At 44.9% G+C, this 16,425-nt stretch overlaps 1 protein-coding gene across 4 annotated transcripts in view; it reads left to right on the plus strand.

Annotated features, from left to right (window-relative positions):
• The window catches only part of LOC135216276 (intermembrane lipid transfer protein VPS13D-like), a 999,641-nt gene that overhangs the window by 259,049 nt on the left and 724,167 nt on the right, over positions 1-16,425 (plus strand). For all 4 annotated transcript variants that reach the window (XM_064251439.1, XM_064251442.1, XM_064251440.1 and 1 more), the window contains exons 19-21: positions 11,156-11,503; positions 11,734-11,858; positions 12,391-12,511. In XM_064251439.1, the coding sequence (XP_064107509.1) occupies positions 11,156-11,503; positions 11,734-11,858; positions 12,391-12,511 (594 nt within the window). The remainder of the gene's footprint in view (positions 1-11,155; positions 11,504-11,733; positions 11,859-12,390; positions 12,512-16,425) is intronic.

A 16,425-nucleotide genomic window follows, 5' to 3' on the forward strand; every position in this document is an offset into this window, starting at 1 on the left:
GACACCTGTAGGAGCCAGGTTACAGTTCTTTGCGGGAGCATGGGAAGACATAGGATCCGATCCTTGGTCGATGTCAATAATCAGGAAGGGTTATTACATCCCATTCAAGGACAGGCCCCCCTTGACAACATCACCGAGGGAACTGTCCACCAGATACAGGGACCCTGTTCTGATGGATACTCTTCGTCAGATGGTGGAACAGATGTGGGACAAAAGAGCAATAGAACTGATACTGGATCACAGCTCCACGGGGTTTTACAATCGCTTGTTTCTCGTAGCGAAAGCCTCGGGGGGATGGAGACCAGTACTGGATGTAAGCTCGCTGAACAAATTCGTAGAACAACCGAAGTTCAGCATGGAAACGTCTGCCTCAGTACTTGCAGCTCTCCGTCAAGGAGATTGGATGGCGTCCCTAGATCTTCAAGACGCCACGTCCCCATTCACCATTCGTCGAGGAAGTTCCTTCGTTTCATGTTCGAGGGAAGGATCTATCAGTTCAGGGCCCTGTGTTTCGGCCTATCTACGGCTCCCCAAGTCTTTACAGACTTGATGAAAAATGTGTCAAAACATTTACACATGAAAGGGATAAACGTCTCCCTATACCTGGACGACTGGCTCATCAGGGCCAGGTCTCGAAAGCAGTGTTTGGAGGATCTGTCAACAATCCTGGAATTGACGAAGAGATTAGGATTAATCGTGAACCTCAAGAAATCTCAGATGGTCCCCAGCCAGAACGTAGTCTATCTGGGGATTCAGATGGATTCTCGGGGTTTTCGAGTATTTCCGTCTCAAGAGAGAATAAGGAAAGGCTGTGCCACAGTATTGAGCTTCTTAGAGAAAGAGCGTACTTCAGCGAGGGAATGGTTGAGCCTTCTGGGGACCCTTTCCTCGCTCGAACAGTTCTTTCCTTTAGGAAGACTACATCTCCGTCCGCTTCAGTTCTTCTTGAGAAGCAGTTGGAGTTGGAAGACAGGACAGCTCTCGAACACGTTTCCAATCTCATCGGAAATAAAAGATCAATTAAGGTTGGTGGTTGGACCACCCCTTAGAAGAAAACAAAGGAGTATCCTTGGAAGTACGGAACCCAAACCTGACATTGTTCTCAGACGCGTCGGAGACAGGTTGGGGTGCGACCTTAGGGTCCAAAGAAGTGTCAGGCACCTGGTCGGAAGAGCAGGTGTCATGGCACATAAATTGCAAGGAGCTATTTGGAATTCACCTCGCGCTAAAGAGCTTCGAGCAAATAGTCAGAGACAAAGTAATACAGATAAACTCCGACAATACAACCGCTCTGGCTTATGTCAAAAAACAAGGAGGAACTCACTCTCTCGCCCTATACGAACTAGCAAGAGATCTGCTGATTTGGGCGAATCAAAGGAACATGGTTCTCCTAACAAGATTCGTCCAAGGGGAGAGGAACGTGAGAGCGGACAGACTGAGCAGGAGGTTCCAGGTCCTTCCTACAGAATGGACCCTCCACTCGGAAGTCTGTCAGAGCCTTTGGTATCTTTGGGGGAAACCGCAGGTAGATCTATTCGCCACGTTTCTCTCCAAAAGGATAGATACATTTTGCGCCCTAGTGGAAGATCCCAGGGCTTATGCAATAGACGCCCTTCTCCTGGACTGGTCAGGGCTAGATGTGTACGCTTTTCCCCCATTCAAGATACTGGGGGAAGTAGTCAGAAAGTTTGTGGCCTCGAAGGGAACCAAGATGACTGATAGCCCCATATTGGCCATCCCGAATTTGGTTCACAGAGGTGATGGAGTGGACAGTGGATTTCCCCAGATCTCTTCCAAACAGGATAGATTTGCTCAAACAACCCCACTTCGAGAGGTACCATCAAAATCTACCCGCTCTTGCTCTGACTGCCTTTCGACTATCGAAAGACTTGTCAGAGCGAGAGGGTTTTCTCGCAAAGCGGCAAGCGCAATTGCTAGAGCCCGCAGAACATCTACTAGGCGAGTGTACCAATCGAAGTGGGAAGTTTTCAGAAACTGGTGCAGGTCGAAGAAGTTGTCCTCTTCCAATACCTCTGTAACCGAAATTGCGGATTTCCTTCTTTTCCTGAGGGAAAAGTCGCATCTCTCTGTACCAACTATTAAGGGGTACAGAAGTATGCTTTCAGCAGTCTTCAGAAACAGGGGATTAGATTTGACGAATGATAAAGATTTGCACGACCTCATTCGCTCCTTCGAAACATCGAAGTCAGTAGAACCTAAGGTTCCAAGATGGAACTTGGATGCGGTCTTGAAATTTCTGTCCTCCGAGAAGTTCGAACCACCTCATATGGCTTCATTCCGGGATATCACTAGAAAGTGTATATTTCTGCTATCTCTTGCCACGAGTTGGCTTCAAAAAAGATTCTGCAATTTGTTCATTCCAGACTTTTTCTTGCCAAAAATGAAAACCCTTCGAATCCCTGGCCCAGGAGCTTCGAGGGAAAAGGACTTACTAGCCTAGTGGGCAGAGAAATAGAAAGATCACTTTGTCCAGTTAGAGCACTGAAATTCTATCTGGAGGTGCTCGGTGAAGGACCCCAAGAGACCTATGTCTAAAAATGCTTTGGCCTTCTTTGTTAGAAGTGTCATTACCGAGGCTCATAAGAACTGCCCAGATGACTCTTTTAATCTATTAAGAGTAAGAGCTCATGAGGTAAGGGCAATCGCGACGTCTATTGCATTCCAAAGAAATATGTCACTTAAAAATATTCTGGATGCAACCATTTGGAGATGCAACTCAGTATTTGCATCTCATTACTTAAAAGATGTGCGAGTTACGTATGAGAAATGTTTTTCTCTAGGTCCGTTTGTGTCAGCACAGACGGTTCTGGGTAAAGGAGAGAGCACCGATCCTTAAATATATGTACGTAACCCTCTTGTCGGATGTGTTCTTGTATTTCCTGTGCATGGGAGTGTCAGATGCTGCACTGGCGGCCTTCACTTCTCTTCATTAGGAGATCGAGTGACAACTGACTTTTAGAGGGGTACAAATTTTTTTTTTTGAATTTTGTATGTGTGATTATCGAGTTTTTGGTTGTTTGCTAAGAGTTTGGGGATGACTCTTGGCAATCTTAGAACTAACACGGGTTAGGATCGGGTGATTGGGATCGGTTGTGTGCTCCTTAAAGAAGGCGTGTTGTCATATAAGCGGATTAGCACCCATTGACAAATGCCAGTTAGGCTCTGCCGAGTAAGTGGATGAGACCCCATCGACAGACCCACAAGAACTCTTGGCCGCAGATCACTATCTCGCTAAGGCTCTTGAGGTAAAGCAGACTCCTGGGCAGTAGCCACGAAGTCTTCCACCTAATAAAGGTAGGAACCAAGGTCTATTAATACCTACAACATATGTTGTTTACCTGTCTAGTCAGTAAGTTAGCTGTCTCTTGCCCTCCACCAAAGGGTGTCAATCAGCTATGTATATATCTGACAGGTAAGTTGAATGTATGAAAATGATATTGTTATGATACAATAAAGTTTCATACATACTTACCTGGCAGATATATACGATTGAAGACCCACCCAGCCTCCTCGCAGGAGACAGGTGGAAGAGAGAATCTGATTAGAAAACGGGAATGGTTCCTAGTCCTGCCACCCAGAGCAGGGCGGTAGATCACCTGACCTACCTGTAGCGAGTGCCGCGAAATTTGAATTTCTGTCGGGGAGGACGGAGTCGATAGCTATGTATATATCTGCCAGGTAAGTATGTATGAAACTTTATTGTATCATAACAATATCATTTTCGTAAGTTGGGACTTTCATATGTCGAGGTTCCACTGTATTTCTCTGTAACAATTTTCAAAAATTTCTCCTAGTATGTTTAAGAAGATTATGAAAAGCGACATTTTAACTTGTTATATTATATTTTTATGTTTGTAATATACAGGAAAATAAATAAGGAATAAAATATGATGTAAAGCTAGTGATGATGAAAAAATTTAATTTTGTACATGAACTTTCCTGTCAGACATATACTTAGCTTACGTCTCTGACGTCACGACAGAATCAAAACAAAACTCGCGGGCTAACGCGACAGGTAGGTCAGGTGATCTACCTTACCCGCCGCTGGGAGGCGGGTGTAAGAACCATCATACCTTTCTTGTCAGATTTTTTCTGTCGTCGGTGTCGACCACACCTGTTGTCGGTACCTCTTGACAGTTGGATTCTTTTCTCGTTTTCGCCCTGGATTGTTTCTACGGACTTTTGGTGAAGTACCCGATCTTTTGGCCTGGCATTCGCGATTTGTGGACAGTTATTGGACTTTTCTTTGGATTTTTCTTTGGATTTTCTTGGATTCATGATGTCTGATGTTGATACTAAGAAAACTGCTATGTTTAGAGTTTGTTGTATGACTGAGTGTAAGGTGAGGCTACCGAAAGCTGCGGTAGACCCTCACACGGTATGTTTGAAGTGTAGAGGGAATGAATGCGCCTTTAATAACCCTTGTAATGAATGTGAAAAGCTGAATGAGGATGAATGGAAGTCTTTGTCTTCCTACTTGAGGAAGCTTGAAAAGGATAAAGTTAGGAAAGCTTCTTCCAGGAGCAGTAGTAGATCTCGTATTAGCGAGTTGGATGTAGATAATCCTATTTTAGAAGTAGCTCCTTTGTCAGTTTCAGCTCCTGCTCCCTGCACCGAAGCCGAAGATACGCCTTCGGAAGTGGCCTCAATGAAAGCCACCATTCGCAGTATGGAGAGGAAAATCAAGCAACTAGAAGGTAGAGTGATTCCAATAGTGATTTGTGCAGTGAACCCAGTGCAGTGGAGGGTGCGTCTGATCGGCGCCCTAATGCTTCCAGGCCTAGACCTCTTCCAGACTCCCAGTCCCAGTGGAGGAGGAAAGTCGAAAGCCGCAGGAAGGTTAGGGAGCATCCCAACGGTCAGGCGTCCCTCGTAGTTCCTGTTGATCGTTCCCAGGCTACCTTGGATCGCTCCAAGAGAGAAATTTTGCGCCAGTGCTTCTCGTCGTCGCCTTCGCCTTCTCCTAAAAGAGGATGGAGCTCTTCGGAAGCCTCGCGCCCTTCGAAGAGAGCCTGGAATGCTCCCTGCGCCCGCCCTTCCAGCCCTGAAGTTTTTTCGGAAGAGCCTGAGGTGGAAGCGAAGAAGCGTAAGGATCTCAGGAGTATCGTTCACCGAGCGGAGATCGAGCCTCTTCTCCTGTTCACGAGTTTGTGAATTCTCCTGCAAGGGTGTTGGCTAACCTTCAGGCGCAGATTTCGGCTCTGGCTGGCTCTCTTTGCGGGTCTTCTCGTCGCAGGAAGGAGGACGTCTCGCTTCCTGTAAAGAAGTCCAAGCTCCCCTCTCCTGACTCTCGTTTTCGACGGAAGAGGCGCGCTCACCTGTGCGTTCGGATTCTCGCAGGAGGCTTTCTGCTTCGGACAAGATCAAATCTGCGTCCAAGCGACATTCGCCTGACAGACAAGTTTCTCCTTCAGACAAGGAGCAAACTGCGCGTAGGAGATCCTCACCCTACAGACGCTCTTCTCGAGACAGGATCGCTCCCCTTGACAGGCGCCAAGAGCCTAGTAGGCACTACTCACCTCGTAGCCGCTCCTCGTCTCGCCTCCACTCTCGGTTGACAAGCGCCCTAATCGGACAGGCGCCTTTCGCTGGACAGGCGTCAGGAGCTTGTTAGGCGCGTTTCGCCTGGCAGGCGGGCTCTTCTCCTGACTTTTACTCGCCTCGAGTCAGGCGCGAGAAGCCTAGCAGGCGCTTCTCCCCTGGTAGGCGCTCACCTAGTAGGCGCTCGTCGCCAGAGATTCTCTCGCCTCGGTTCAGGCGCCAAGAGCCTGGTAGGCGCTTTTCGTATGGCAGGCGCAGTTCGCCTGGTAGCCGCTCTCTTTTGGATAGGCGCCAAGAGCCTGATAGAATTTCTTCTTCAAACAGGCGCTCTGCACCTGACTGCCGCCTGACTCCTATTAGGCTTCAAGGATCTGGGAAACGCACTCCTCCAGACAAGAAGGATGTTGCAAGTAGACACTTGCCTGAAGCATTGTCTCCAAGACGTATACGTCTAACTGCCTCTAGAGACTCCTTTAAGAATAGTCGCGCCTCTAAGGATCAGGAGGGCTCTTCGGCTCAGGAGGAACAGGACCCCTCAGAAGAAGAAGGACCAAAAGACGCCTCAGTTTCCTCCTATAAGAAACTAACAGAGTTACTCCTGCAAGAGTTTGGAGATATCCTTTCTCCTGTGGCTCCCCCTTCTCCTCTTTCGTTATTCTCCACTTCGAAGACGTCGAAGGTTTCGTCTTGTGTAAGGATGAAACCTACTGTTTCCATGAAGAAGGCGCTGAGAGGTTTTTGGGGAATGGCTCCTTTCGAAGGAAGAGAAAGGGAAGACGGTTTTTTTCTTTCCCTCCGTCTAAACTGACCGGCAGATTGGGATTTCTGGTACGAATCGGGAGAACCTTTAGGCCTCGCTCTCCCTTCGTCTGCGGACTCGGACTTCTTCATTAGTGGATGCTGCTCGTCGTTCCGCCCTCTTGTCCGCCAAGACTACGTGGGGAATGAACGAACTTGACCACTTACTGAAGGGAATGTTCCGAGTCCTGGAAGTTTTCAACTTCCTTGATTGGTCTTTAGGTGTGCTGGCTAATAAGACCAAGACCCCAGATGCGCTGTCTCCTGAAGATCTTAACTGTGTACTCACTTGCATGGATAAAGCAGTGAGAGACGGATCGAGTGAAGTCTCCTCACTGTTTGGAGCTGGAGTGCTTAAGAAACGGTCGGTCTACTGTTCGTTTCTCACGAAGGCAGTGTCTCATGCACAAAGGGCATCTCTCTTGTATGCTCAACTCTCTCCTCTTCTGTTCCCTAAGAAAATTATCCAAGATGTCTCGAGTGCCCTTTCAGCTAAGGCTACTCGGACATGTTAGCCAGGCGGCCAGGAAACCTCGCTCTGTCTTCCAACCCAAGACCAAGAAAGAGACTCCTCTGAGACAGGAGCCCTTTCGAGGAGGACCCGCTGTCAGAGGTTCTGCAACCAGAGGGACTAGACCTTTTAAGAGAGGTAAAACCTTCTCTAAGTCAGTCAGAGGGAAGTAAATAGCGGTCAAGGACTCCAGACATCAGTGGGTGCCAGACTACTGAAATTTGCCGACGTCTGGGCCCACAAAGGGGCGGACCAATTGGTCCCTATCGATTGTCAGCAAAGGATACCTCATTCCCTTCTCGTCAAGACCACCATTGACGACAACTCCGAGGGAGTTGGTAGCCAAGTACAAGGACCCCATCATGAATCAAGCCCTTTCTCTAGCAGTAGATCTCATGCTAGAGAAGGAGGCTATAGAACTAGTGAAAGATCCCCGCTCTGCGGGCTTTTACAACAGACTTTTCCTAGTTCCGAAGAACTCAGGAGGATGGAGACCGGTGTTGGATGTAAGCGCCCTGAACGTCTTTGTGGAAAAGAGGAAGTTCGCCATGGAGACAACTTCCTCAGTGTTAGCGGCTCTTCGGCCAGGGGACTGGATGGTGTCTCTAGACCTTCAGGACGCTTACTTTCATGTGCCGATCCATCCTTCTTCACGGAAGTATCTACGATTCATGATGGGAGGAAACATCTTCCAATTCAAGGCCTTGTGCTTCGGCCTGTCAACTGCACCCCAAGTTTTCACGGGGTTAATGAAAAACGTGGCGCAGTGGCTACATTTGGAGGGAGTGAGGGTGTCGCTTTATCTCGACGACTGGCTTATCAGAGCAGAGTCTCAAGAAAGATGTCTGGAGGACCTTCAAAAGACCCTTACATTGGCAAGTTCGCTGGGACTTCTGGTGAACTTCCAGAAGTCTCAATTAATCCCCAGTCAAGAGAGGATCTATCTGGGGATTCGGATAGCTTCTCTGGCTTTTCGGGCGGGCTTTTCCCGTCCCAGAGAGGATAAGCTCGTTTGCTACGAGAAAATAAAGACCTTCCCTAGAGAAAGATGCATGCACAGCGAGGGAGTGGATGAGTCTGCTGGGGACACTCTCCTCGCTGGAGCAATTCGTTTCTCTAGGAAGGTTGCATCTCAGGCCTCTACAGTTCTTCCTATACCAGAACTGGAGGCGTCTCTCCCTAGATCTGGAGTTCTTCAAGATCTCAAGAGAAATCAAGAGAGACCTTCGGTGGTGGAACGACCCACTTCGATTTGTGGAAGGAATGTCTCTCTACATGCCGCCAACCCAGCCATGTGTTGTTTCCGACGCATCGGAGGCAGGTTGGGGAGCGACACTCGGGACAAGAGAAGTGTCAGGCACCTGGAAGGGGGATCAGGTGTCCTGGCACATCAACAAGAAAGAGTTGATGGCAGTCTGGATGGCATTGAAAGCCTTCGAACCCCACGTCCGGAATGCAGTAGTGCAGGTCAATTCGGACAACACAACAGCCTGGGCGTACATCAAGAAACAGGGGGGGACGCACTCCTTCTCCCTGTACGAAACAGCAAGGGATCTTCTGCTGTGGTCTCAAACGAGGAAGATCAGTCTTCTCACCAGATTCGTACAGGGAGAAAGGAACGTCAGGGCCGATCTCCTGAGCAGGAAGAATCAACTCCTGCCTTCCGAGTGGACCCTCCACTCAGAAGTATGCCAAGACCTGTGGAGAAGATGGGGCAGACCTCACATCGATCTCTTTGCAACAGCAAGGAACGCAAGAATCGAACTTTATTGCTCCCCGATCTCAGACCCAGGAGCAGTTTCAGTGGATGCGTTTCTCCTAGATTGGACAGGGCTAGACGTCTACGCCTTTCCCCCCCCCTTCAAAGTACTAGGACAAACCCTCAAGAAAATTTGCTATCTCGGAGAGGACAAGAATGACGCTAGTAGCTCCGTTCTGGCCCGCCCAAGATTGGTTCACAGAGGTACTGGAATGGTTGGTGGACTTTCCAAGAGCACTTCCACAAAGACAAGATTTGCTCAAACAACCCCACTTCGACAGGTATCACAGAAACCTCCCCGCTCTCAATCTGACTGGCTTTCGACTGTCAAAAGTCTTGTCAGAGCGAAGGGGTTTTCGACAAAAGCTGCTAAGGCTATCGCCTCAGCTAGAAGACCTTCGACCATTAAAGTCTACCAGTCGAAGTGGGACGTCTTTCGCCGTTGGTGCAGGAACGCCAGAAGTTTTCCTCTTCCAGTACCTCTGTGACTCAGATAGCAGATTTCCTAGTTTTCCTCAGAGAAAAATGCGGTTTGGCAGTATCTACTATCAAAGGATACCGTAGCATGCTGGCTGCGGTGTTCAGACATAGGAATTTAGATCTTTCGAATAACAAAGATCTTCATGATCTATTAAGATCTTTTGAATCTTCCAAGAAAACTTCGAACGAAGTTCCAAGTTGGAATCTGGATGTGGTTCTTCGTTTCCTGAGGTCCGCTAGGTTTGAACCACCACATTTAGCCTCCTTCAAAGATCTCACGAGGAAAGCTCTCTTTCTCATGGCTTTAGCATCTGCTAAAAGGGTTAGTGAGATTCATGCCCTAGAAGGAAGGGTAGGTTTCAAAGGAGATTCCGTGGTTTGTTCCTTCCTTCCTTCGTTTTTAGCAAAAAATGAGAACCCCTCAAATCCTTGGCCAAAGGAACTTTGAGGTTCGTGGTTTGTCTGCCCTTAGTAGGGGAAGAACCTGAAAGAACTCTTTGCCTGTTAGGAGTTTAAAATACTACCTTCAGAAGAAGAAAACCCTGAAGGGCATTGAGGACAGACTATGGTGCTCTGTAAAGGACCCCAGCAGACCATTGTCGAAAATGCGCTGTCTTTCTTCATTAGAAGTGGTTGTGAAAGAAGCACATAGATCTTGTAATGAAGAACATTTCAAGCTCTTAAAAGTCAAGGCTCATGAAGTAAGAGCAATTGCCACTTCCTTGGCCTTTAAGAAGAATATGTCTCTTCAGAATCTGATGAAAACTACATTCTGGAGATGTAATTCAGTATTCGCCAACCACTACCTAAAAGACGTCAGTATTACGTATGACGAGTGCTTCGCGTTTTAGGCCCGTACGTATCGGCGGATTCGGTGCTGGGGCAGGGAGCTGGAACATATCCTTAGTAGTTTTTTTCCCTTGTTTTTTTCGGTAATTGAGTCATAGGTTGTATGAAAAATGATGCAGGTAGGCATCTTTTTTCGTTTCGTAATGCTAATAACGTTAGTTTGGTTAGGTGATCGGATTTGGTTTGAAGCTCCCTGCGTTGGTAGTGGACAGGTTCTGTCATAGAAGAGGCGAACCCCCATTGACATGATCCGACTTGGATTCTACTAAGTAAGCGGATATCAAGTCCCGTTAGTAGACGCAAAGAGTCCTTTTCAGCTGTAGGTCACGCCCTCGCTGTAGCTCTTATGGCTATGCAGACTAATAGACAGTATCTATGAAGTCTTCAGCCTAAACAGGTAAGAACCAAGGTTATGTTTATCCTACAACAGGTGTTGTTTACCTTTTCTTTGTTATTTTCTGTCTTGTACCCTCCACCAAGGGTGTCAATCAGCTAAGTATATGTCTGACAGGAAAGTTCAGTTACAAAAATGATATTGTTATTTTTACAATAAAGTTTTTGTACATACTTACCTGGCAGACATATACGATTGATGGCCCGCCCAGCCTCCCCTCAGGAGACAGGTATAAGAGAGAAAAAATCTGGCAAGAAAGGTATGATGGTTCTTACACCCGCCTCCCAGCGGCGGGTAAGGTAGATCACCTGACCTACCTGTCGCGTTAGCCGCGAGTTTTGAATTCTGTCGTGACGTCAGAGACGTAAGCTAAGTATATGTCTGCCAGGTAAGTATGTACAAAACTTTATTGTAAAATAACTATCATTTTAAACAATTTACATCAATAGAAATAATTTCTTTCATTTGCTTAATGTCAGAATCTCTTGTTGGAATGCCTTACAAATCTCCAAGTATATGTTAAATTTATGCCTTGCCACGTACCCTCTTTTCATAGGCCCTAGTAAAATCTCCGAGAGAGGTTCTACTGACAGAATACGTCTTTTACTGGTGACTGAGAAAGACTGTTATACCTATATTCTGTGGCTAATGTATAGGTGCATCTAATTTTAATTTCTTGTTATATTTTCTTGATGAAAACAGAAACTGTGTTAGTATTGCTATTATATGTTTAAACTTTCTCTTTTATAAATTATCTAATTATTTTCATGCATGCGATGTAACTATATAATTTTATTTTCAGCAAATCAAGAGACAGTAGTTGAACTTGTAGGATTTATCCATCAACTTTTTCCTCATCAACCTTCCGTGTCTACCCCTCGCATTCCTCCTCATTTAATCTCTTCTACTGCCGAAGCAACAGCTGCCAGTGCAACCATATCACCAGAGAAGGAGAATTTTGGAACTCTTTCCCATGCCCCAAGTCTCGTTTATGTTACACCTGAAAAAAGTCCTGTTCGAGCAGAGGTTGGCTTTGATTTCCACAAGTTGACAGTATTGTTGCTTCGTGGTGTATATAAAGACAAAGATTTGGTTGGAAGAAAAGTTGGTACCGCTGTAATGTCAGATGCGAAGATTCAGGCAACAGTTGGTAGGTATTCATTGTTAGTGGTTAACCTTAGGTTGATCCTTTCATCAATGCTTTATTTGTGCCAGTTTATTTTGAAAGTCAATAGCTGTTGGGTAGAAAAATTTTCTTCTTTGAGGCTACCTTGCAAGGACTTCCTTTATTGAAGATTGTAGCATTATTTGTTGTTATGATATTTAAAAAAGTTTTTTTTATATGACTTATGTTTGTTACTCCATTATTTGTTTCTGCAGAGCGTGACATTTTAACAGTTGAAGGCTCTTTGGGGGGATTCCAAGTTCGGGATGTTACACCAGAAGGGAATAAGCATCAGTGTATTATCAGTGTTGGGCAAGACCCCATTGTTGAAAGATCTCAGGTAAATAGTGTGTTGAACTTTTAAAGAACCTATGGAGTGTTTCACTCTTAGTTTTTATGCGTAGAACTGCTATTTCTTTTATATAAGCAACATTTTTATTAGATTGCTTCTTCTGACAGACTAACATAAGTTTAGCAGAATTTCCATACAATTTATTGAGTACTGTACTAATGAAAGCTTTTAGTGGGCAAACAGATTTTACTTGTTGATTAGGAAGAAGTTTATCTAAAATTTTCATTTGATGAAAGTGCTTCAAAGTACATTAACATTCCTTTTTAATGTTTGTACTTCATGTATTTAGAACTGTCATGATAATGCTGATTAAGGTTTCACTGTTATCAATAAAACTATGTACCCATTCTTCCTTAGATGAAAGTGGTTAAAGTGTCAAGATGTTAGCCAGTAGGAACAAATTGTTGGGGGGGGGGGGTGTGGGGGGGCATACTCATCCTAACTTTATTTTACATTCACTGACCACTGAGAAAAAATAGAATTATAGGAATCTTATAAACAAATCTTTACTGTATTACAGGATCTTTTTTCAAGGCTAAACACTGATCTGTATCGGTCACAGTCCACCTCAGATAGTGCAGCAAGAGCTTTTAGCTTCACCATCATCCGGCCTCTTGCATTTTCAAGTTCTGACCCACAAGGTAAGTGCATCTTCTTTACTGAAAATATATGTGTTGTGATTAGTTAGTTCATTTGGGCACATATTAATTTTAATGATTCAGGGATTTTATGAGAGGCTAAAGTTTTCATTTTGTTTTCTTTTCCATATAAAGACCTTTGTGTGACAGTTGATTGAGATGTTCACTTTTTCAACATGTATTTGACACTGCTGAAAATTCCAGTGCTTTAGTTATCTCTATGTGAAGAACCCCATTAACCTTCATTTCAGCCTATGGCATTGAGGGGAGCTCATTATAAATCCCATTTAATGTGTGTCTTAACAGTGGGATAAGTAACTGCAGTTTTTGAAAGTGTTTTTGAGGACATGATTTCCAATTGTCATCAGATGTTCTTTGATATATGTTCTTCTGAATAAAAAGGATTTCTTTATAGTTGATAATCCATTTCCTGCATCCTAATGAATGCTGAGGTATCTTAGACTAATTTTTTATTGTTAGTAGGAAAGGTTTCAACATGAATTTTTACATTCATTCATTCATCAATAGTATTTTTCCATTTTTCATAATGAATGTTTCCCAGATTATGGTACTTAGTTAATATTGGCAGTCATATGTTTATTTAATGCTGAATATTCATTAAATAATATTATTGTGAATTGAAAGCCATTTATGGACTATGGGATTCCAGTAGTAAAATCCACAGTTGGTTAGGTCTTTTCTTAATAAAAAGCTACAAGCAGGTTTTTGAAGCTATAGGATTCCTCTTCTTGTAGTATCAGTATGTCACACAATAATAAGAAAGTCCTTGACAACTTTTGTTTTTTTTCTATATTTAATGTATTTATCATATAGAAATATAAGGGAACAAGTACATTGCATATGTTACAACCTATATTTCTTATTCAGGTCCCTCCATCATCAGATTTTTCTGGGCTCAACCTGTGCCGCTCCGTGAAATGCTCCTTATAGCACCATTTTTAAGGTATAAAAACTGCTAAATATACCAGAGAAAAAAGTTGCATGGAATGCTAGGAATATACCCAGCTCGCTCACCCTTATAGGGTGTCGTTATAGTAACTGGGGCGTGTTAAAACCACTATCAGAGGTCTCTTACCAATTAGTTCTCTCCTTTCTCAACATCCCCCGTTACTACGAGGTGCCGTTCTACATCCGACTACTGCCCGCTACTACTACTACTACCCACGCGACTTGCGACATTCCTTTCTATAGCACCGTCATACCTACACGCGTTCTTGTGTTTGGAAGCTTTATTGTGCTTATTGTGAAGATGTCTGACCTTCTTGAGACTCTTACTACCAAGTTGAGTATTGCAATTATCAATTTTGATAAGTTGAGGTGGCGACACACGGTAAAATTATATATATTGATAATTTTAGTCTCGGGAGTGTCGTATGATGCCACTCCCCCGCCAGCCATTTTGGTGTCACTACCTCCTAGAGCTTCATGTTTACTTGACGACTTCCAATTAGTTCTTCATACTAATTGTAGTCTGGTTTATTTAGCTCTAGACATCTTATACAATGATTATTTATGATTTTGATGTTTATTAACATTTGTGTATTATTTAGGCTATTTCGGCGTTCATATAGTTAGGCTACCAAACTGGGCCGTATGCGGCTTCGGAAGGTAGCCTATACCAGTGAGTTCCCTTTTGATATACATATAATTATATCTAGGTTAAGTCGTTTCTATTGATATATGTAGGGGAGTAGCCTAACCAGCTATATCCCTCTTTAGCTTTCTACGGAAGACTAAAGTTTTTATTCAATTCGAAGCGTTCTGATTAGAGAGTTGGAACTTGATTAAACTTATAGGATGATATCCTTAAGTCATTGTATTACCTGACCAGGTCGGCATTATACCTGATTTTGGAGGGCTATTATTGATTAGAGCGATTTAGTCTACCTGACCAGGTCGGCATTACTATACCCGATTTTGGAGGGTTAGACTATTTGCTCGTATCACACCATTTTTATACATTCAACTTACCTGCCAGATATATACTTAGCTTTAGACTCCGTCGTCCCGACAGAAATTCAAATTTCGCGGCACACGCTACAGGTAGGTCAGGTGATCTACCGTCCCGCCGCTGGGTGGCAGGAATAGGAACAATTCCCGTTTTCTATCAGAATTTTTCTGTCGGCCGTATTGTAAACAACGTTTGCGGTACCTCCTGACTTGATTTTCGTTTTTCATCGCCATCGATCTTCTGGGCTGTCTTTTGCAGGGAAGTACTGGGTCTTTGGTTCGGCATACGCTTTTAGTAACTTTTTAATGTATTTAGCTTCGAGTTTTCGAAGAAAAAATTTACGTGAAACTACCGAATTTGTCGGTAGACACTCACATATTTTGCAATAAAGGAAACTTTAATATCTATTCACTAGTATGTGTAAGAAGTGTTAAAAAAGCTTGATTGAGGTATTTAAACACTCTAACTTCCTATTCAAGGAAGTCAGAAAGCATATTACTAAAAACGCTTCCTTTAGAAGCGTTAATATGTCTCGTATTAACGAGCAATTAAGTATTAACAATACTAGTAGTTGTTGCATCCTCATCACCTTCTTTCCTCACAGAAACTACAAATTCATCTTGTGAAAATTTGAAGAATAAATGCGAGCTCTTAAAAAAGGTAAGAAGTGAATATAGTTTTTCCAGTGCAGTGGAGGGTGCGTTCTGTTCGGCTCCATCTCGCTCCCAGGCTTAGTCCTCTTCCAAGCTCCCAAGCCCAGAGGAGAAGGAATGTCGAAAGCCTTACGGAGGTTACGGAGAATCCCCACCGATCAGGCGTCCCCTCGGCAGGATCTGTAGAACGTCCCAGACTGCAAGTTCGCCAATTGGAAAGGCGTCCTAAAATAGTGGAGGGTGCGTTCCGATCGGCTCTGTCTCGCTCCCAGACCTAGACCTCTTCCAAGCTCCCAGGCTCAGAGGAGAAGGAATGTCGAAAGCCTTACGGAGGTTACGGAGAATCCCCACCGATCAGGCGTCCCCTCGGCAGGATCTGGAGCATCCCAGACTGCCAAGGAGGGCCATTGCAAAGGCATCCTTAAAAAATGTGCGTCTCTTCATTCGATTCTTCATCTTGCATCCGAAAAGACAAAGAATGGACATGTTTGGAGTTCGGACGATCTAGCGTGTTCTCGGAAAGTTAAGAGAACACTAAGTGCCATCTGGGCTAGAAGTGGGAGCCGCGTTCCAGCAGTCCAGCGCAAGCCATGTTCCAGCAGCCAGCAGCGAGCCGCGTTCCAACAGTCCAAGCGCGAGCTGCGTTCCTCCCTCCAAGCGAGAACCAGAGTTTGATCTCCTGTTTCGCTTTCTTCCATGAAGCGTGTAGTTGTGTCCGAGCTTCCTGAGAATGTTCCGCCTTCTCCCAAGCAACTAGCTCCTATAGATGAGTGGTTTTCTTCAGCCCTAGAAGAACCATCTTAGCGAGAAGTGCCAGGCAGGACAGAAGCCCTTTCCAAGCAGGAGGAACTTTCCGGGAGAGAGATTAACAGAGAGGAGCTTTCTAGGCGCAAGGCGCCTTCAAAGCGAAAACAAATGTCCAAGAGCGAAGAGCCTTAGAATCAAGTGGACAAACATCCAGGCGCTCGGAACGTTCCGAACTTTCCCAACAAGCAGAAGAATTTTCCAATCAGAAATCTTTTTCCAGACGCACGGAACCTTCCACAAGAATGGAACGTTCCAGGCGCGAATTTCCTTCCAAGAGAACGGAACCTTCCGCACAAGCGGAACCTTCCAGACGCGAGGAAGCTTCCAGATACGAATCACCTTCCAGGCGCTCAGAATTTTCCAAGCAGGAATCTTTTTCCAAACGCACAGAACATTCCACACAAGCGGAATTTTGCAAGCGCTCGGAACCTTCCGCACAAGCGGAAACTTCCAGACGCACGGATTTTCCAGGCGCGGATCGCCTT

Source organism: Macrobrachium nipponense, chromosome 6, assembly GCF_015104395.2.
Source record: "Macrobrachium nipponense isolate FS-2020 chromosome 6, ASM1510439v2, whole genome shotgun sequence".
NCBI classification, from domain to species: domain Eukaryota; kingdom Metazoa; phylum Arthropoda; class Malacostraca; order Decapoda; family Palaemonidae; genus Macrobrachium; species Macrobrachium nipponense.